The following is a 23,901-nucleotide window of genomic DNA, read 5'->3' on the forward strand; positions in this document are numbered from 1 at the left end:
ATAAAAGTTGTAGTTTTAAAATGTACGAAAGCTAAAAAATTAAAAACAAATTAGAAATAGTAAAAATTTAGCTTTGTTTTAAGTATTTAAATTTTAAAATGAGAATATTTAAAACTATAATAATATTACAGTATAATTCTATTATTCAAAATATCAAAATCTTAAACTGGATTTAATTAAGTTTCCTACATTAAACAATGTCCGTATGTTTAGACTTTAGACTATAGGTATTATATAATAATATTAATTTTAATCCGTTTAAATATTGAATTAATAATAAAATATAAATATTTTACACAGCGAAAATTCAAGGAAGTTAAATATAATCCAGAAGAAAATATAAAATGGTTTCGAATGTGGTAGGTAATTTTTCTTTTTGTAATGATTAACGCGTGGTATGTAACTTGAAATAATGTTGTATGAAAATATAATTTTATAGATTTATATTTAGGAATTATGTTATTAAAATATTATCTCTAACTATTTTACGCATTTTAGAATTACGTTTAACGATTTCTATAACTTTGTAATAGTTTAAAAACGAAAAACCCCGAATAGATAAATTATACTTATTGTACAATAAATTTTAACATCAAATCGTTTATAAATAAAATCTATAGTTACCTGTACTTAATTATCTTTGAATTTATTACAGTTTCACCCCTATATTTAAAAAAAAATACAGTGGATATCTCGACTTGAACTTGTAATAAATTACAAAATATTTTTCATTAATCTGATAGTAAATCAAATCGTTTAAAAATAGTGATCAAAATTTATCTCCAAAATATATATTATGAATATCAATAAAAGTAATGGACATAATACTATGTTTAGATATATTACAAAGAATTAACAACTATCGAAAGTGTGGACGGTGGTGATAAATCAAACAAAGATTCAAGAAGAAAACAGAAGCTGTGATTATTTTTTACAATTTTGCAAGGTATTAATTTCGGTTGTTCTTAGTAATTAAATATATGGTACAACATTATTGCTATTTTATTATCATTATTATTATTGCCTATTGATAATATGAAAACTTTTAAATCTAATTTCATCAATTTTAACATAATTCCTTTTTTTTTTTAAATAACTGTGTGATATTTAGATTTGTTATTTTTACTTAAAAAGTGGGCTTATGTTTTAAACATTTTCAATAAGTTTTCATTACTTCATTTTTATCTATACTTTTAAATGATTCTGTATTGTATAAAGTTTGAACTGTTTTTGAAACTTACTTATATTGTCTATTGATTTGGTCTTACATACCAAAATTATTATATACAATTTAATAACTGTTTTATCTCATATTGTTTAATTATTATTTATTATTACCTATTTCTAAATTTTATTCAATACTGTCCAACGTATTTATTGTTATTGAGTGATTTTTAAATTATTTATGATGTATAAATATATAATAATATATTTGAATAAAATATTTTGATCTACAATACATGAACATGTGTGTTAGTGTACAACTTTTTAAAAATATTATTATAGTTTGATTAAAATAAAATGTAGGAATAATAAATTGTATCTATTATTTATAAGACAATAACACCCATACTTTTATAAAAAATAATGCGATTCCGTTTGGGTTTAAATATATTATAATAATATATTATACTATAATTTCATTAATCATAATAAATTATATGACGTACGTACGTATTAATATTTTAATATTATTATAATCATGCACGTACGCATGCATGTACTTAAATTGCCTATGTAAGACGCCGTGCGTGGGTTAGAAAACAATAAATACAATATATTAATTAACACATAAATTGATTGATCGCACATTTTTATATTTTCGATAGAAATACTAATGTAATCTTTACATCATAACATGATCACGTATTATGTATTTCTATGGGATTTTCAAAGTCTAGCGATATCGTGTCACGATCTATAATTGGTTTTCTCTTCTCTGCAATAAATAATAAAATTATATTATATTATTATGTTCACCGATACATTATAAAATATAACATAAAGACGACAGTATTTGATTAACGTGTAAAAGTTTAAAAAACATGTGTCTATGATGGGTAACAACCAGAGCTTACCTCTATTTATATTAAAGAAATATTGTATGATCTGTTCCACTGTATAATCGCTATCCTGCACAGATATACTTCTTTTTATACGATTATTTGAACTGAAATTATTATGTGATGCCACTTCTTCTACCGATAATGGCATGTTATCCAGTCCAAAATCCTATTAAAAAATTTAAACACGTGCAAGAATCAGTACAACACCGTTAACTATTACAATACATTTTAATTTATAAAATCGTTTCTTTATAATTTAACAATATCAAATAAACTATGGATGATTATAACTTTGTCTACAATTATGATATTATCAAGATTGTAAATTAATAACCCCCCAGAAAAAATACTTTCACAACTATAGCGTATTATAATTATAAAAAAAAAATATCTTTATAGAATTATTGAGCTAGGTAACTGACATGAACGTGCAATTAATAGTTGAAAAGACGTTTTTATTAATTAGAACAAATTACTGTTAAAGTAAAAAAAAATATTTATTTTATTTTAAAAATGAACACTTTAAAAATATGAACTATAAAGTGTTCGCATAACTTCTTAAATAATACTTGTACACTGTATGTTTAATTCATTATGGTATTACATGTTTCTCAATGACACAATATGAACATCATTTACTATAATTTCTTAAAAATGATTAAAATTCGGATATAATAGACATTAAATATCAATATCAATAGGCAGCTAGATCAGATATAAACTGTTTTAATTACCGATACTATGTAAGATGAATAAAACAATTTAATTTTGCTTGATTAGTATTTATTCTATTTTTAGATTTTTTGAAGTTTTTTTTGTCAGTAATATTTCTGTTTAAAAACTGTGGAATATCTATGTATTTGAATAACTATTTATTTTTATATCATATAATGTCTGAGTGAATGGATCTAATTGATTTTATCTTGTAATAATAAATGTATTGATCGATATGTTACGGAGAAGAAATCATGCATAGTAGGCTTTTAGTATATTTTAAAAGTATTCAGTTGTTTTACCTGTTCCATTGTATCGTGAGTGTATTTATTATTTTTTTTATATTTTTTGGGATTATAATTTATTTTGTTTAGCCGTATTCTAAGTGTTTTTTTTAAAAAAATATTTTAATGAGTTACGACTTCCGAACTTTAGTAATGATTAAATCGACTAAGGTTATTAAAAAATTGTGTTTAGACTGTAGAATGTAGATAGTATTAATTTGTATCTTATATAATATGCTGATAATTTGAATCAAAATAAAATTTAATAATATTTTGATATATTATGATTTCATATTATAACTCTCGAATATCGCTTAGTTATAATATAAAGTAATAACATATACAATACATATTGCATACAATTTCATCTACATAGAAGTCGTAGCATAAGATTAGTTCTGAATTCTTCTTATTCCACTGTATGAAATGTATGGTCTTTAAGAGTACTCACTAAACATTTTCCACTCAAACAAAATGCCCGTCGATCCGGATCTCCTCGAGCGCAATCTGTACCGAAAGGAAACCATCCAACTTCACCGTTAACAATATAAAATCTGTGCTGTACTGTCTGATCTTGACATGCAAGTCTACATGGTCTATCCATATCCTCTACGAGTTATTAAAATAAAGATTTTAAAACAAATTTAACTATTTATCGAACAATTAAAATATCATTTCTAATAATGCATTCTTACCTGACACTGATGACAGTTGCATTCCTAAGCCAGAAAGTCTCTGCACTTTTTGACCATATTTAGTACAAATTGAAGTCGCATAATCCACTACGGATTTCAGACCCATTTTGCATTGCTATTTATAATGAAGATAAGATATATGTTAAAATAATTATCACAATATTTTGTAAAACTAAAAGTTTACATTAGTTCGGCCGGTAACTAAAATTAATTATAGGTTCTGATACCCACGCATTTAATTTTATATACCAAAATTAATATGGAAAATCACTTGCAAAAACTAATCTCCGAAACGTTCAGTCACTCACCACTTAAATATTTATACTCAAGTTTCGTTCAATTATGTTATTCAAAATATTGTGTGATAAAAACGGTGAGGATTATGCTGAAGTTATTACACATCTTCACCAATTTCGTTGCACAAAATTCTTATAATCCACTAATCATATGTCTAATTTGAAGTTATTTACTACAGACTTTGATGTAAATTTATAATAAACAATATTATTACGCAATAAAGTATTGAATTGGGCAGGATGTAGGTAAACAAACAGGTACCTAATCTCTATCATCACGATTCTTTTTTTTTTTCATACCCCTTAACGATATAAAAATTCACGGCAAATTAGTGCTAATATCGAAAATGTATACTCGCTTCTTTTTGTGGACGGCAAATCTTTATGCTCATGACTGGCTCGCACGTTTTGCACGTTTTACCTTCAACCAGTTTTAGGCCGACACCCGGAACCATACAACTATAGTGGCACACAGATATTGGCTGCCATTTCCATCCGACGACACTGGACTCCGCCGGCAAAAGCGGCAACGGTCGTGAAGGTGATCTCAGCCGATTTATCGGCGGTTCGTTTATTTCGCATATTTTTGCCTGCTCCACGTACAGTGTGTCCGGCGAAGACGATTTGTCACAAACGAATTCCTTTTGATAAAAAAAATAGTCATAATTAATTTAAAGTGAATAATAATATTATTGTATCGATACGTATTTGGGTTGTTAATTATTATTGTATCAATAATTTACCTTACAATAACCACCGATGCAATAAGTGGATTTCTTATCCTTATTTATTTGACATGTTGTACCATCAGGAAAAGACCAACCCCGACTTTTTGTACCACCGTTTTCTGTATGACACCAAACGGTGCACGCGTCTTTGGCTAAAATAATTACATAAAAATTATAATATATTATAAACGTAATAACACAGTAGTTATTTCGTAGTAAATTTACACATACGATCTGAACTAATTTTTTGATTACCAGTTCCCAGAAGCTCTACATCATATTCTTTAGCTCTTAAACATATCTCGTTTGCGAAGTCATTGAGAGTGAGCTGTGGTGCATTTGCGCACTAAAAATGTGTGTGGTATATTAATTTCTGATCAACCGTTTTGAAAGCTTTTTTTTTCAAAACCACTTACTTGTTCTGTTGAACATGATTTGTACTTTTGATCACCACCTGAACATGTCTTACCACTATTTTCTGGCCTAGACATTAATAAAATAGTACAATATACTACACATATTGTTTTAAAAACTAACTTAACGAATCGTAAAATATAGTAGGTGAAGAATAATAAAATAATATTATGTTATAATATTATATTATTATTGTCTTAATTTCTAAATAAAATATTTACCCATGAAGAAGTATGTATAATTAAATTTACTGTAAATTGTTTATTGTATCTCAGGTTTAAGATTTTTTTCGACTAATCATTAATTACACTAATTAAAACTGCACAATAAATAAATAAATCTTTAGGTGTACACGTACGTGAATTGTTTACACGAATATATTATTATTAAATGCTAGGAATTGAAATACGAAATAATTATTAAAAGTTTATTTACGCCTCTTTGTTCCTTTTACTTGGTATTTCTTGGTTCACATTATTGTTTCAAACATATAGTAATGATCATAACCCTGGATTCCTGGGTGGGAAAACATTTGGGCAGCTTTCCTTTACACAGTTATTATTTTTGGCACATGCTTGCAATAATTTATACAGCGTTGACACTAATGTCGCAGTATATTTTACAAAATGTGAATGTTCATGAACGAAATTTAGATAAATGTTGTTCAAAATCATAGAGCATTGCGTAGTGGAAAATTCGTCGACATTATTGTTAATAACGGAGATATTCATTTTCAAGCACATTATAGAATAGCAAACTGAATAAATTAATTTTATAATCAATTATTATTTTAAAAATATTTTTATATACTCTGAACGTATACAACTATATTGCTGGTATTCAATATTGAATAATTTAAACATGATTAAAATATAAGCTATTACCTAAATAACATTTACCTGGGATTGTTACACCTTCTTAACGAGGTCATTATGCCGGTGCTACCGCTATTCAGATCATTTTTATCGCCCAACAGACATGATGAGGCACAGTCTGAGTACGGTTGCCAATCACTCCATCCACCATCGATACTCTGATGCGGTGCAAATCCGGCTTGAAGAGCAGACAAACCCTTATGTACACACCGACCACTTCTACACCACTAAAATGTGTATTGATAATTATTAATTTCAATACATTAATTAATGACAATCGACACGTTTTATAATATATAGTTTTGAAGGGGGAGAAAACATTATATAATTATTTTATAAATTAAATCATTCTATTGAATGATATTTTCAATTTAATTAGTTTAAGCTTTAAAGAAGTGGTAAACAAAAGAAGTCGTTCGATCAAGAAATTCTTTTTCTTTTTTAACTCAGGTTTTGTGCATATCCTACAATAATAAATTCAAATATATTTTTATTTTATATATTGCTTTTTAAAAAGAAGAATATGTAATAAATGGAGTCTTAAAGTGAAAATAATTTTACTCTATTTTTTTTAATACCCATATATGTATATATTATATTCAAAACACAAAATCTTACTTTATTTGGGCCGCACAGAGTGCCTTCTAATGCAGGATGCGAAGTCCAAGTATATCGGTCCCGTTGGCAATGTAAATCCCGACAAACCTCGCTCAAATCCTGACTAGTGGCATGTACACTTCCTCGGCCGTATTTGAGCAGACACTGTTCGTGTGCGTCGAACCGCTCACCAGGCAAACGACCGTGTTGTTTATGGTCCATGTAACCAGAAGTACCACTGTCGTCAAATAAGCACCCCGCTTGTGAGCTCCTAGACACATATTTTTAAGTTATTACTACCAAATTATTTAAAAAACGATAAAATTGCAAGAATCTATATGGTCTTTGATTCAATACGATTTTTCAGAGTAATGGATCTCACGAGTATATTATTATATTTTTTTGTTCCAAATAATTAAAATACATATATTAAAAAAGTATATTATGTGATTAAAATGTTCAAGTTTCGAAATTTTTATTTAACCAAAATTTGTCTTCAATTGTATGATACAAATATATTTAAAATACAATTTAATCAGTTTGTATAGTCAAAAATAACACCAAATCATTAAATTTTACAAATGATATTATATTACAATACTCCGGGTACATTATTACTATTATTATTATTGATTATTATTATTGTGTACAAATTGAACATTAAAAAGTGAAAATAAATTAATTTAAGCCATATAAAATATATAAGTAGGAATGCTAAACTATATTGATAAATAATAATAAATAATTGCTGAAAAAATGTGAAATTCTTACTGTAAAAACTTCTCCAGATACTCATGGCTGCACGTGGACCATGTAATTTTACCACTTCCCAGGGTCGGTGACATCAAGTAACTTGTTGGATCACAATTGTTGTCCGATGAAGTTCCATCGTGCCGCATTCCCAAGCTATATACAACGAATAAACAAATTAAACACCGGACGGATCGATTATGTTTTATTTGTATAGGCCACGGATGGCAATTTATAGGATCAAATAATCGTCGATCTTCACGTAAAACTGGTTGTCGTGCCCTTGAAATTTTAGTTCCATAATTGCTATATGCATACTATCCCACGAATTTGTTGATCATCTGATACCGACATGATAATATTATAATAGAGCGTAAAAAATTGGATATGTCCTTTTTTTGTTACAACAGTAGATAATAAAGTTTTTTTTTTATAAAAAATAAAAAGAATTTAATGAAATAACTCATTTCACTAAATGATTCAAATAAGATAATATTGGTAAAATGTTCGCTGTAGCTCAGTATCATAATATTACATGGCTTGAACGCATTCAGCAAGACAAAATAAATTGTATTTCCGTGTCTTAAGTGTAATATTTCTATTGTATTGACTTATAAATCTCTTACTTATGGCCAATCTCGTGAGCGACCACGTAAACGCTTTCAAAATGACGACCTTCGTTTACAGTACAGCTGCTAGTTTTTGTGCACATGCCAGCGACTGGAGCGAGACCTATAACATAAATATATAATATCGTAAAAAGTAGATAAATCAAAGACAAATCGTATAGATCCACAAACGAAAATACGCATAGTGCGTGTATGCTAATAAATCGTAGTCGTCATACGCGATGCCGACGATGGGATATCGTCTACTCACCTACCACTTGGTTGCTGATTTTACCATTTTTGCCGGTCACAAACAAATCAAGGCCAGTCAGTATAACGGCATGATCCCAATGCAGAGGATCCGAGTCTTGAGGTGGATTCTCCGTCTGTTGCCATTTACAAAAATTGCTTAAGAATCGGTCTATATCGTTAGACCTCGACAGTCCTTCGGGATCCGAATGTAGAATCTCCAGTCTTTTTAAAATGAAATTGATTTGACGCCCTAACGAAGGGTCGTGATACAACAAATCAACCTAAATGACCCAAAAACCGGATTTTTTAATATTTGCCGACACTTTGATTTGATCCAACTAGGCCATTACACTGCAACTGTTACGATTCCATTATTATTCATGCGTACGATTTGACGACGTTATTGATATCATTTTTTAATACGTTTGTCGCTTTTTACTATATTGTTTCCGCTATTATAATACTGTTCATTGAACACCGTCATTAGATAATCATTATTTGTTCTCAAGCATTAAATTGCATGTTAAATAATTTTTAATAGAAAAATTAGACAAGACGGTGCATTATGATTTATGAGGATTTGACATATTTAAGTGTGAACTCGAAGTGAAATTACTGTCAAACTCTCGTCATAGGTACCTACACCTTGCGATATTTAATTTTATCGAAAAAATACATTCTATAGGACATGGAAAAGTAATCAGTTGTTTCATGAAGTTTAGTAATTTACTTACAGCGTTGACCATAGCCAAAACAAATCGAATAATTTCTTTTTCGGTGTTTGATTCGAAATTCACGGCCATGAGCCTATAAAGGTCCTGGTCTACAAAAATGGCTATTTCCACATTCAACACAGATGGTGACCAAATAGCTCTTTTTGATCGAATTTTTGGTAATTTATTATATTCATTCACGGTGATAAATTTACCAAGATAATCTTTTAGCTTGGCTGCGTTCTCTAGTCGGACGATTACGTGTGGTGTTTCATCCAAACCGTGAAATCGTTCCGGTAATGGACTTATGGCATAAAACTCATCCTCGTTTGATTTAAGGATGCCCCTCTAGATAAAGACAATATTACAAAAAGTAATGTTGAAATTTCAGTTAGATTTACCAATCCATTGCAGACGTCAAGTGCAGCAACGTGGGGTGAAAAACTATGGTAATAACAACCCGTATCATTCCATTGATCGTCTATTATTTCTGATTTTCCATTTTTTCTTTTTAGTATGACAAATTTGTCGTCGAACAAATCATCATTTTTTTGTAAATCTAATTGAAAATAACGACCCAACTGATTAGACGTGAAATTGACCAGTCCGATTTTCGGCATATTTTGATTTAAGTAAGTTACGCCAAAATGTTGACCTGTAACAATGTAAATGGCGTGCATGTTATAATATGGCGTAGGTGGTATGTCAAGCGCGTCTCATAACATATCAATTGTACCTATGTAATATTTTAAAAAACAGAATTTTCCACACAAAGGTTAATATGACATTCACGCGTAATTAGTATTTTCCTGTAAGATAACGCTGTCAACTAACGAGAAAACCCTATCTAAATCTATAGCGTGTAAATGCACAACAATTATAATACTGTCCACGTGTTATTGACCTCTTCGGAAACCCACGGAACCATAACGATTAACATTTATTATTTTAAACGTAGGTATAAGTGTGTGTGTGTGTGTGTGTGTGTGTGTGTGTGTACCTCCCACCCGGATTCAAACATTTTGTAACAACTTTAATAACAATCCACACATTTTCACTTTTTTCTTCCGCCGGTCTAAATATGTTCAAATAATAATCGCTGCAGTGCGGAACTAAAGCATAACCAATAGTATAGTAGGTAGGTACTTACTTGTATTGGGTCCAACGAAATGTCTCCATTCTGATGGTGTCAAATGTTCAATTAGATTCGTCTCGTCGATCTAAAAACAAATATTTCGTCAGGGCATTTATTTTTTATGATTATTATTATTATTATTATTAAATGTAAGAGATTTATTTTAAGAACAATAATCTAATCGGTTGACAACGTATTTTTACTTATATTGACGTTTTCAACAAAATAAATTAAAGTAAATAAATATCTCGTAATATTATCTGATTAAGTTAACCCAATTATTGGATTATATTATTTAACTCGGTTTTGGACCTAACATACTTCTTAGACATATTTTTTTACACCGACCCGATGCAACCTCATTTTAGTTGCCTTTTACGACAATCATGAGGATAAGTACCGTAAGAACATTCTAATTCCATTCTACAGGAACAATAAATTATATGTTATTAAATATGAATTATTCCATAAAATTTTATTTCGAAAATTAGGATTTTCATACGACCATAACTTCTGAGAATTGGAAAAATGAATGTATTTTATTTTATTATTTTTCATTTTCTCTGCTACTCTTATCGGCTTGATTCAAATAATTAGTTTAATACATATACATATTAATTAGTCTATTATAATTGATTTATAATTTAATTTAACGTGTGTGATTTTTTTTTTTAATACAATTTAATACGAGTGCGCATCTAAATTAAATACCTACACCAGTGTCCAGTTGAACTTACGCCACGTTATTGCGCATGTATTTTAAATATTATTTTATTATATTATTACAATAAAGAATTGTAAGAATTGTAGCAATGAATAAACAGATATTTAATAACATGACTTTTTTTTATCATAAAAACGATTTAATCATTTCATACTTATTTAAAATAATGCGTAGTGTACACCTACTATATATTATGTAGACATTTTTAAATATTGTTATTTGTCACCACATTTTAGTAATTAAATAACCGAAGTGGATAAATGTATATTACGGTTTGTTATATTTCATATAAAATCGGTAAAGCTTTTATCACTATAAACAGTAGACACGAATACACGATGGGATCTATTGCATCGACGTTGGATAGTATTAAACGTGTCCGTAGACTCCGTGACCCAAATATAGCTATAACAGACTGAGGGCCAGTATTACCATCTCCGGTTAAATTTAACGGACTCCTAACCAGCGGAATTCGGCCGGTAGTAAAATCTCTTGTCAGTCGGTTAAGCGTTATCAAAGTGTAATCAATGATTGTACTACTGGCCTCGAGTCTATTTCAAATACTGTAGGTAGGTGCTGTAAAGTTCCCATCGAACTCAAAATAAGTCGTCTCATTGCAAAAAATGTTGGCCACTCTCCGGTCAGCGATAGTAATGTCATTCAGTTTTTTAAATAAATAATCTTAAGCTATAGATACCAGTGGTGTAACCTGCAGGAACTGCTGAGGGGGCGCAGCCCTCCCGGAAATTTCAGGATCATTTTAAAATCCTTACAGTTATCTTTGAATGGATATATTATACGATTTATACATAAGATGTATCCACCACGTTTTACAATATTGTAATAGTTTGTATGTAAACATTTATAATATACATAAATCATAAATTATCATTATAATTAATCATTAATTACTAACAAAATCCTGATTAAGCCACTGGTAGATAGGTACCAATATTATTATTATTAGTAGCGGTAGTATTACCGTTATACAAACAACCACTATAATATATAACATAATATTATAAATATTAAAATATGTAAATAAGCGTGTACGTTTGTTTTATTGATCTTTTTCCTTAATTATATTTAAGTACAACTTGTTAGGTTATAACAATAATATTTTTTTTTAAAGTTAATGCATGTAACGCTAATGGCATAGTAGTCCGAGCTGTGTAATGATCGATAACATAAACTTCCCTCCCCGTCATAAATTGTGTTATTGTCAAGTAGAGGTACCTATATTTTATATTTTTCATTATTTATTAAGACCTGAATCACATAGAATATTGACCAATAGGCAATAACCTAAAAATAAGGGCCACATTTAAAAAAAATGTTTGCTTATCAATTAGGCAGGTAGTATCTATTTGTATTATAATATTTTATATTAGTTATTTCAAATAGCAATTAACACCAATAAATATTACAGCAATATAATATTTTAATTTTTTTTTTTAAATTAAAAGTGGAATTTAAATCAAAAACAATTTTAATATTGATTTTGCAAAATAATATGCCAATAAAACAAGATTGATGTTTAAATCTTTTTTTATAATTATTAATTTAAAGTCTTAATTTATTTAAAAAAAATACAGTTAAAACAAATGTTATTGGCATTTTAACGATTCAGTAAATTATAATTTTTACTGAAATAATCGTTAGTGTGTTTATCATTCTAAACTTGTATACATTTTAAACACAGCATACTAATGTGCATAGAAGTGATGTTTAAATTACAATATTTAAAAATTATATTAACCATTGGTTTTAATTTGTACGCTCTGTTTATCTCAATGCAATCAAACATAAATAATTAATATACCTACATAACATAACAAACTATAATATAACTATATACATAACCCTTTTAAATATTCAAATTACTTCTAAAATTGGTGCCTATACATTATGAAATAAATATATAATTTATTATATTTATGTATAACGTAGGTACACATATTTTAATATGTGAGTGTAAGGTGTATAAATAACTTACACAATCATGTAAGTACCTAATAGTCAAATCGGATTATTCCACGGTTATCGTCAATTATAGTAGGTATTTAGAACTTTGGCTAGTAATTTTGGGCACAACATTTTTTTGTTATCCCCGCAGTGATTAGATAATGTTATTTTGAAACTAAATAGATACTATAGGCAATCACAGATATTGTGGAATTCCTTGACTGAATCAAAAATAAAATAAATGCAAGTCGCGAGCGTTGCGTTATTATGTTTGTCGATATTTGTACACATTCAAAATATAATATAATAAGTAGTTTAATAGAAATATCTAATGAATATTTGTTCCAAAACGTTTCAGAATATCAAATATGGCATGTAAATTATTCCATTTTATACACGATCAGATATGACTTCAGAGTTAGTGATAGGTCTATGTAGATATGGAAATGTTTTGTCTGATCGATTGACGACTGAATTTCGTCTTTCTCCTGAAATTCAGTGTCAACGCCATTCGACCAATTGACATTAATATATGTTTATCAGTATACATATATGTATATATCTATATTGTGATATGAGTAGATTAGCATAGTCTTGCGTTACAACTCTGATGTAATTTATTTTATAATTAGGAACTTAATACCTAATAAATATAGGTACATTTCGAAGAAAGATTTATCAATAATAATATAAATGATTTTTAATGTTTTAGATAAGTATCTACTTAATGCGGGAACCCCAATAAAATATGAAAGATCGAGGAAGCAGAAAAAATTCTGTGCATTAAAATGTAATTTTTAACAATAGGTATACTTATAGCTGTTGCAAAAATATGATAAAAAATACTTATTTGTTTTTTTTTTATATATTAATACGAAGTGTTTATAATTGAAATTTTAAATAATATAATCATCTTTCGTGTTTATATTGTTATTATTTATTACTATATACAAATTAAAAATTAGTACTTTATAAAATGATTATTTTATAATTATATGGACAATTTTTTAACAGTGTTAAACTAAAAATATCCTGCTTAGCTGACTGTACCAGGAAAAATATGGAATACAAAAATAGTGACCCAATAATACGGTTCCGGATGGTTAATTTTTCAGCCCGTTAAATAATTATGATCATCGTATTTCATATCAAAGAGATTTCTCACTACTGAAATATCCTGAAAACGTTAAACTTCGTGAACTATATTACATTATTAAAATAAATTTACTTGAGTTAATTAACATTATCTTAAACTTAAGATTGACTTAAAGTTGACTAACTATATTCATACATTATCCAACTAAGTAAAACTGATAAATCAAATATAGGTAGGTACCTACTACATACTTATAAAATGTTTAAACTTTCATACATTGTAAACGTTTGGATAGATAACAAATAATTAGATTTAAATCAACTTCGAAAGTGGACATCCATCAAAAACACCCTTCTTATCAAATTAAGTATTCTTTTTATTATCGAGTGTTTTTTTTCCATACGAATTTATTATACATAAGGGTTCACAAGAAGTGAATAATTAATTTTAAACTTATAAACGAACGATTGTTTTTCCAAAGTATACATATATTGTTATTTCTCCTTGAAAAATAATTTTGAAATATTTAAGGTTATCAACCTGGACAACAGGATTGGTTTGATTTTATAATATTTCCTGACAATAGTAGGAATTTTACACTATTATCTAAGCAGACTAAAAAAAAAATGAAATAAAAAACACACTAGCTCAAACAATGTGATATAATGTACAATCATATTCGATATTCGGATACCTACATAAAATTATATTATTATTATTTTTTTATTATTCACTATAAAGTGTGTCACTGATGCGTGCAAATCAAACGTGTCCCGAATGGGCAAGGTTATCGGGAAATAAGCGTTGTCGCTATAATACGAGTGTTCGAACACTATAATGGCCTTTTCTCATCATTGTAATAATTTCGTTTTTATCAAACTGATAACGAATACGCTTTTATGATTTTTTCATGTGCGTATATTAGTTATAGTTAAGTACCAGTGACAGTTGCCTGCATAGCACATAATATAGCTACATTTGGTATAAAGAGAAATAGTGGAATACTCTCCGTTCTGAATCCGGCAATTGGATTGCAAAAAACAATGGTCTAGTGGACCCGGGACAGGATGTGCCATGAAAGTAAAAGGTGTACCTATGTATAAGAAGGCAATTTTTAAAGTTATTACCGAATCGTTACTTTCCTCGCGTTTGGTTTCCAAGTAAGATAATCATTCTGCTCGTATACCACTGATATTGAGAATGTATACGGTTTTCCCTCGGAGGGAACGCATCGTCTGTGGTCCGTTGCGCTCCACGCGCATAACAGATATTATAATAAATGTAATGAATATACGATAAAGAGGAAAACTCTTATTCAGATCGATTATGTTTGTTAATCGATGCAGAAATGTCTTATGAAATGATGAACACGAACACTGGAGCGAATGATTTTAGAATACAATGATTACACTTTATGCACAGGAAAAACTTTTAAGTTAGAACAAGGCAATACATACTTACAATTTTCGATCTATTGTCGAGGAATTTCTCAATCGTTTGTTGTACCTATAATATCCAAATCAAAAATAAAGAACATCGCGTATAGCTGAACCGCCGATTTAACATCATTGATAAACCATTTGTATTCTAACGATGACCTTGTCGTGCAATGACCAACAGACATGATCTGTATTAGTACGGTAAATGAACCATTAATATGTCAATTATCTATTAATATAAACGTAATTTTGGAGTTGCCTATTATAGTATTATATATAGACTGTGTACTTAGCCAATAAACGTACTTTACTATTAATTCGTGAAACGGAACACAGTATAAAATATCGAAATAGTGTTTAAGTTTTAAATATGTATAAGTACATTTAAAATTTTTAAAATACTTCAGTTTTTTTTATATTTTATATATTTTTATGTTTTCATCGTATTTACTAAAATGTTTCATTTCAATTTTCAAATGATATATTTTTTGACACTAGATTAAATTTTGTTTTTATAATATAGATATCCCTGTTTCCAAGTAAATTACTTACAACATGGTAACTTATTAATTTTAACTTTAGTGGATTTATTAAAATTTATTTGAGACTAAAGTATTGTATACTATAGTATACGATTCAGGAACCAATTGGATCGTCCAACTAAAAACGGTTTTATATACCGGCTTTTTACATTTTAAATGATAAGATTTTCTAGTGAAAACGATTTTTGTTATTTATGATTTATAATTCATATATCTAATCTCTTTCACTAACACACACTGAATTATTCACCATATTATACTGTTATAAGTGTTTTAACAGTGGTAATTTTAGTTGAAAAATTGTGCATCGTGAATTCAATGCAAAGTATATTACCATTATATTTAGTACGCAAAAGCTTCAATTTTCATAGACTACCAATTAGAGTATTTCTAAGTGATATTCAAAACACTTTTCGATTCATACATTATAGCATATCTCGGTTATGTTTTGACCATGACTCCGTTAGAAAATTGGGGGATAGTGAAGGTAGAGCGCTAAAATGTGTCTGGACGAAACAAAAATAAGTGTTATAATGAACAACCTATATAACATTGGAATGTCAGTAGGTACCCGTTAACAAGTAGATGCCAGGTGGTAATCAATAGATTTTCCAGCTTAGTGTTATTGTCAGCCATTGGATACATACTTATCAAAAATAAGCACACATATCGGTTGGTAAAATAACATATCAATTTTAATATCTATATACCCTTTTAAATCAACCACACTTCATTATTCGAATGTAATATAGTAAAATTATTAATCACTAAATATTTAGTACCTAGATCAAAATATTATTTATTTAAATTATTATTTATTTTTTATGTAAGTAGAAAGAGTTTCCTTTTTGTTCTTTCACATTCCATATAATTAAACCAACCAAATAATAATATATTAATGCTGCGCATACCTTGGTCTTAATAAAAATACAGAAAATATTTAAATAAATGTCAACAAATTCCTATTTTTAACTGTACGAAAAAATCAACGGAATAGTTTCCGATTGAAAATACAACATTGGGTGATAGGAAAAATTATCATAACAAAATGAAAATGTCGAAAAATTACAATAGAAAAAAATTGCATACTATTGACACACCATTACGCCAACTGATGTTTATAATGTATACATTTTATGATATCTAATTGATTAATTTTAATAGTAATACTTTTAAAAAAGCGTTTCTTAATAAAAGTTTAGTAATAATAGTTTTGAAATCTTTAAGTCTTAAGAACTTTTAACTTTTAAAGTTATAAAGAATAATAAAAACAAAAAATATTTCTTTTACCTAAATTTTTACCATATTCATAAATTATGAAAGGTACTTTCTTATTATTTTTGTTTTTTTATCTTCTATGAAATTTTTTTTTTTTCGTATAAATGTTAAATTATGCTGATATCTTAAGGCAAGGTTTTAACTTCTAATGCATTGAAAATTTGTAGTTTACAAATTGTTCGTGATTTAAGGATCTTATCTAATTTACTAACTTCCAAAAATGTAATTTATATTACAGATGATATCTATATTTATATTTATATATATACATTTTAGAATAATAAATTGTTTAATTATTTAATATCATATAGGCAGGCATTGAAGAACTGTAACTTTAAACTTCCTCATTTGCAAATTTGTACTTTTTAAATGTTTAAATCTCTTATATGTTTTTTTAACATGAATACCTAACTATTGTTTTTATAAATGTATCTATAATAGTTGAGCGATATGCCGATATATGTTGAACCCTAATTATAATTACATAAAATGCATTTCCTTACTAACAAATCTGCTAACATTCAAAACAAGATATATATAAGATGGTATATTAACTGAGTACAATTATTTAAATTTAATTATGACAGTACGTACATGCATTAATCTGCTAGTATGTTATTATATACCTATTACACATATTATATATTAAATTCTTGGAACGCAATTTCAAATTATAATTAATATGATATAAACAATTACCTTAACACTTTTTAACGGTTGAAGTATCCATAATAGCAAAAACAATTCGATTAAGAACTGCATTATTTTTTAATCGTCTAGTTTCATAACTATCAAATGTATTTCAAATCTACATTGATACTGTTATTTTACATTGATATTTTTGTAACTTCCAGTTATTGGACTGCATGACACATGTCTTAACCTCCGATTATTAAACAACACATAACACTTATAAATGGTATCGTACAATTGAACGATATCGGTAAAAAAACGATGGTAATAAATTAAATAATTACGTAAAAAAACACGATAAAACATAAATAATCGCACACGACCATTTCATCCGCTAGACTAAAACGAATGGTGTTCTGCTGGAAACTGACTGCTGGCAGTGCCTGCTCTATCGTACTGTGTATATACATAAATATATATATATTTACAGGTATAAAAGAATACCGCCACTTGTTAAAAAATTACAGCATAATGATTGTTTACGCGTGTATATTATCATTATGTTACTTCCCTGGTGTCGTTTTGGCGCACTCGTATATTAATAATAGTAATAATATAAACTGGTTCTTCTGCATAATCCTAAAATTTTACGTCCGAAGATATTTTTCAACGCACGTATTTGAACAGTAAAATAATTTTAGATTGATTTATAATAATATGATGTACATTATATAAATTATAAATGTATCATAATATATTACCTACTTTAACAACAATTAATAAGTTTAGTTTACTTTTATAGGTTTTAATAATAATAAAGTAATCTATATATATAAGAATCTAACTTGATTTTGGAGACGAAGGAAACCGGTTTGTTTGTTTGCTTATTTATTATTGTTATTATTAATATTATTATTATTAATTATTTATTTATTTGTTTGCACTTGCATTTTTCCATTTCAAATATATATAATTATTCATTGAACAAATAATTTATTGTTAAATTTGTTTCTACCTTATCTCTATTCTATAATAAAAACTATTAAAAATAATAAAATTTATTACTCCAGTGGTTGAATTCAAAATGTAGGATATTATATAATTTTCAGAAATTAGCAGTAACAATAACTACAATATGTAATTATATTATATTATTTGTATAGCCAAAAAATAGTCATAATATGTTCTTAAAATTAAATTATAAAAAAATAATTTCTTCCAGAGGAAGGTTGGGCAACTAGTATACTATATTATGTTGTACTCGTATTTAATTCAATGAGGCCTAAATATATTTTATTTTAATTTACATATTATTGTAATGTTTATTATAATATAGTTATTGAACTATATAAGTTGTAGTAAAAACTCTTAGAAATGTAAAGACAATTAATTATTAATAGGTAGGCACATTTGTTTACCATTATTTATTAAAAATTATCTGTCTTCAACATTTTTTATAATATTCTTATCAAATTTTAATTTAAAACAAATAATGAAATCAGATAACATAATATAATATTCAAAAATATCTTAGATTAATGAGATTTTATATTAAATCTCAAAGTACTATAATAATATATTATACACATTATGTATGTATTATAATTTATACTGTTATAGGAATAGAACAAAAAAAAAACGATTATTGGAATAAATCATACAATTCATTATTTAAATTAAGATAAAATTCAGTTTTCAAAAATTAAATTACATAAAAATATTGTAACCAATTGATGCTGAAAATAAACAATTCGTTGTATGACCCCCAAGATCAGGGCCGTTTGTAATTAAAATGAATTGTATTGTATTAATCCCTGGAAAGACCCTGTTCGATTACTTTCAACAGAGCATTAGTTTCGCACAAATAAGTTATAACACTATACAAATATAAACCTGTACAAATAATATTATATTTGAAAAATCAAATACGTGCCCAATATTTTTTTAATTCATAAATACAATATTTAATTCAATATTTCTGTATAAATATACAATAAAATATTATCTTAATCAACAATAAATAGAGCGTTTGTTACTTAAATTTAAAATAATAAATAATAACATATTTGTGAAACAAAATAAATATTTTTATAATGATAATTTTAGTTTTAAGTTTGCTTTTGTTTGATTAATTTAATGTTTTTGTAAATAATTCGTAAAATAAAAACTGGTTACATTGTCACCAAACAATGGCCATTACATGATATATTATACAGTCTGGCTTACATAACGGATGATTTTTTTAATAACCTGTACTCGGCTATTTTTTAAGTTAAAAAAATTAGATTTGCATATTTTACTAACCAATTAAATGCCATTGGCAAATTCAAACCACCTGCTTCCCTCCCACCTGGACATGCTGGACCACCGACATGGTGCAGAGGGTGTTAGACGCATTATAGTAAAGAAGTCTGAGGCGCATTCACCTTAACTTTATTTGCAGACTTGCATCGTGTTATGAACATAATATTTACCATATGTTTGGCATAATTATTTAAAAAAAATTAATTAATTTTATACATTTAATTGACTTATAAAATATGCAAATAAAATAGTTTTAACTTTTAAATAATCGAATACTACTTGAGGGTCGAGGAATTGGACATATGCAGTAAAATTTAGATAAATTATGATTTTTACATACTTGCAAATTTAACTTGAAATCTTGGTATATACCAGGGCTTCAAAACGTTATTTATAACGTCATAACGGAAAATAATAAACAAAATAAACAAAATCAATAACCGAAAAACGAAAAAAAAAACGAATATCATTATTCATTAATCATAATTATTGATTAAAAATAAACAATAAACGTATATGTAACATAAAAAAATTGCAAATATCGTTATTCGAAATTACGTTTGTGGTTTTTTTTACGTCGAACTTAACATTAATATTTAAACCTTTTAGTCTATATAAGTGTATGAATATTATAACTATGAACAATCCAAAGTTGACAAAACTATATGTTACAGTAGCTTATATTTTTGAAATATTTTATCCCTGTAAATACAATAATGATAAACGGAAGAAATCAAATAACGATAAACATTATAAACTTTATATAAAGTTTAAATATCCGAAAACGTAAAAACGATATATATTTTTAAATTTAAGCCCTGGAATATATAACACACAAGATATATTAATGTAATATTATTATTTATTACTATAGGCCATAGGGTCCCATACTCCCATCATTTAAATCCAATAATTTTTATTTTATTTATTTATTTACACCTGTTGGAACTTGTAAGGCATTATAGACTATATTATAGCGCCTATAGATAATTGTTCTAATTCACCAAATATATTTTATAACATTGTATAACTTTGAGATTACCTACTTATAACTTTATAAATGCAGAAAAATAATATATATATATATTTATTTATTTTATATTAAGTATTACAAATTATTTGCATAGAATTGAATTGACAATTTTTTAAATTATTATGAGTATAACATTTCTATAAAATATTATATATACCCTTATAACTCAGAAACTACTGAGGTAGTATTGGCATATTGTAGTTTACCATAGTTGTATATTATTTATAGCATGCTCCGAATTCCAATTACATAAAAAGATTGATTGAAACTATCAATCTCTATTTTTTTTCGAAAGCTAATAATATCAAGAGGATAGGTAATAATGTTAAGCATGCTGTGAAAGTATCTCTATAAGTAACCTAATATGATTATAATTTATAGAAATCGGCATGTGGTTGATGTATTTTATGTCACATTTTCTATTACATCAGAACAATTTAAAAATAGAATCTACATTATTAAAAATTAATTTCACTAACGTAGCTAAAAATCAATAACTTTGTGTTAGACTATTATAATATAAGTTCCTTCGCTAAATTTAACATAAGAAAATGACATCCTATTGATATTGAAAAACAAATTTGCTAAATTAAAATTGATATGTTGCTATAACAAATATAATATTAAGTGCCTACGTATATGATATTCAGTATTCAGTCTAGAGAGATATATTATATTTACCTAATTACTAGGCTTACGATGTTATAGTTATAGTTATGGTAACTGTGTATTTAAATCTAAATATTATATAATCGAGGATTAATTGTAATTACCTTATTTTTTTTAAAATTCAATTGCAAATAAAATATCTTATATAAGACAATTAGGTTTATCATGTGACCCATCGTATCAAGTGTTTATATTATAGTATGTGTAATTAATTCACGCTTTTTAATTTCATATAGGTACCTTACATATTATATATTCTAAAGCCATATAGGTTTGTATACAGTAAATTATGCATACGTAAAAAAATATACATTGTACATATTACATTTGTTGCACAGCCGTGTAGGTAGGTACCGTAAAATGTGGGTACGCAGGGTGTGTATTTTATTGCACACGGGTTTCAGATACAGGCGAATCGAATGGGGCCCACTGACTTGTGAAATTTTATTTGGACAATTTCGCCAATGAACACGGGCTACAAAAACCTATTTCAATACAACCTATGTATTATGTATTCTATTTACGAACATAGGTGTATCCAAGAGAAACTTGAAACATTTGACAAACACTTCAAAAATAATGTTATTAGAAAAATTCATGTCTTACAATATTATATTATTATACATTTATGTTATTAAAATCACGTTATTATCATAAATAAATAAACATTACTTATAACAAATATTTAACTGTAAAATGTGTAAATGTACATTTTATTATTCAACATAAATTATGTTGTTTATCGTAGATATTTTAATAACTCGGAACAAATCCATTATTAAATATATTTTGCTCGGAAAAATTAATTTTATTGAAAATTCAATAAGTATTGAATACTGTACAATTGTTATAATAACAGTTTGCACATAAAGCCCCGTGTATGACTATATTTTGATCTGCAGTTGTATAATATACCTATTCGTGATAATCGTATTTATAGCTGATAGAATTAATGGATACACCCAATAGGTTTAACACACTATACCGATTACCTTGCCTATTAAATGCACGTTAATTCATCCGTGAAAAAAGAATTATAATATAGTATTATACCTTATATGCAGTAGCTCGTCCTTCGTCGATGAAAAAAATATATCGCGCTAACCAAACACAGTATAGGTACGTAGATGTACATGTCTACGAAATCGAGCTTGCACGCCTTGTTTGTCATGCGAGCCACGGAATTTCTAAAATATTTACCTATCGTTGTCTGAATCGGAAACGAATTCCTATCCATCTATTGTCTTGTACTCTTGGCTTATAATATTATAATATATTATTATAAATAGGTATCATACATAAATGCATTTTCTTAATGAATACTGATCAGACGTCGTCGAAAATATAATCAAGTACCTACCTAGGTATGTGGAATTATTTAAATTTTAAATACTTAATGCATAATTATATCTCATTATTATATCCAATAAATTAATTGGAATTCGATGTGTACATCATTAACGTATAGACACGTAGATTTAAAGCTTCTACGAATAGAGGTTTATACATTTTAAAACAAAACAATATATGACAATTTAATAATATAACGACATTTTACTTGACATTTTCGAACCATTAAAAACTTTACAAATATATAGTTCGTTTATTTTAACTCTAAAAATTCTTAACTACATATTTATTATGGTATATTTTATATTGTTCTTAATCACTAAATCCGTAACACATAAAAGCCTTAGGTAGGTACTTAAACTATCTTAATTTTTCAATACGTATTGTCTGTACAGACATTCACTATTTATAAGACAATGTAGATAGGAACTTCAAAGATTTTTCAAAAGTATTTTACCGGGAATTTGCTTATATACAACCCGTACAGCTTAAAAATAATCAATATGTACTATAATAAACTTAAACAATTTTAATAATATGAATTGTTGTGTATACAGTGTATACAGTTATATTTTGGATACTAATTAGAAAAGTTTTGATTGATTTAATGCAAAATAAAAAAATAAAAAAGTATTTCAATATAATATTGAAGTTAATAAACGTAATATTAAACAGAAATAACAAACTGTTAAACATATCTTAACTGAATGCCAAAACTATTAGAAATAAGAAATAAACACC

At 27.1% G+C, this 23,901-nt stretch overlaps 2 protein-coding genes across 9 annotated transcripts in view; one reads left to right on the forward strand and one right to left on the reverse strand.

Moving 5' to 3' along the window:
• Positions 1-1,454, forward strand: part of LOC100160521 (multiple C2 and transmembrane domain-containing protein) — a 78,118-nt gene extending 76,664 nt beyond the window's left edge. For 4 of the 7 annotated variants that reach the window (XM_003247475.4, XM_029487155.1, XM_001945070.5 and 1 more), the window contains one exon: positions 838-1,051. In XM_003247475.4, coding sequence (XP_003247523.1) covers positions 838-924 — 87 coding nt within the window. In that variant the 3' untranslated portion in view covers positions 925-1,051. Of the gene's footprint in view, positions 1-300; positions 360-837 lie in introns of all 7 variants that reach the window. The other 3 variants (XM_029487154.1, XM_029487157.1, XM_029487156.1) reach the window with 2 other exon arrangements.
• A 342-nt stretch (positions 1,455-1,796) lies between these two features.
• LOC100162546 (A disintegrin and metalloproteinase with thrombospondin motifs adt-1) lies at positions 1,797-18,251 on the reverse strand. 2 transcript variants are annotated; one of them, XM_008189254.3, is made up of 17 exons: positions 17,871-18,251; positions 10,143-10,212; positions 9,394-9,647; positions 9,014-9,340; positions 8,299-8,560; positions 8,046-8,151; positions 7,441-7,575; positions 6,691-6,940; positions 6,097-6,299; positions 5,200-5,266; positions 5,039-5,129; positions 4,799-4,935; positions 4,415-4,696; positions 3,760-3,874; positions 3,516-3,673; positions 2,079-2,232; positions 1,797-1,939 (listed from the first exon to the last, which is right to left on the reverse strand). In XM_008189254.3, the coding sequence occupies exons 1-17, from the start codon at positions 17,931-17,933 to the stop codon at positions 1,863-1,865; spliced, it is 2,751 nt and encodes a 916-aa protein (XP_008187476.1). In that variant the 5' UTR covers positions 17,934-18,251; the 3' UTR covers positions 1,797-1,862. The 2 variants fall into 2 exon arrangements, with proteins under 2 accessions (XP_008187476.1, XP_001945043.2); XM_001945008.5 differs by having other exon boundaries at positions 5,015-5,129.
• Between the last annotated feature and the right edge of the window lie 5,650 nt (positions 18,252-23,901).

The sequence above is a fragment of the Acyrthosiphon pisum genome, chromosome A1 (assembly GCF_005508785.2).
Source record: "Acyrthosiphon pisum isolate AL4f chromosome A1, pea_aphid_22Mar2018_4r6ur, whole genome shotgun sequence".
Lineage (NCBI taxonomy): Eukaryota > Metazoa > Arthropoda > Insecta > Hemiptera > Aphididae > Acyrthosiphon > Acyrthosiphon pisum.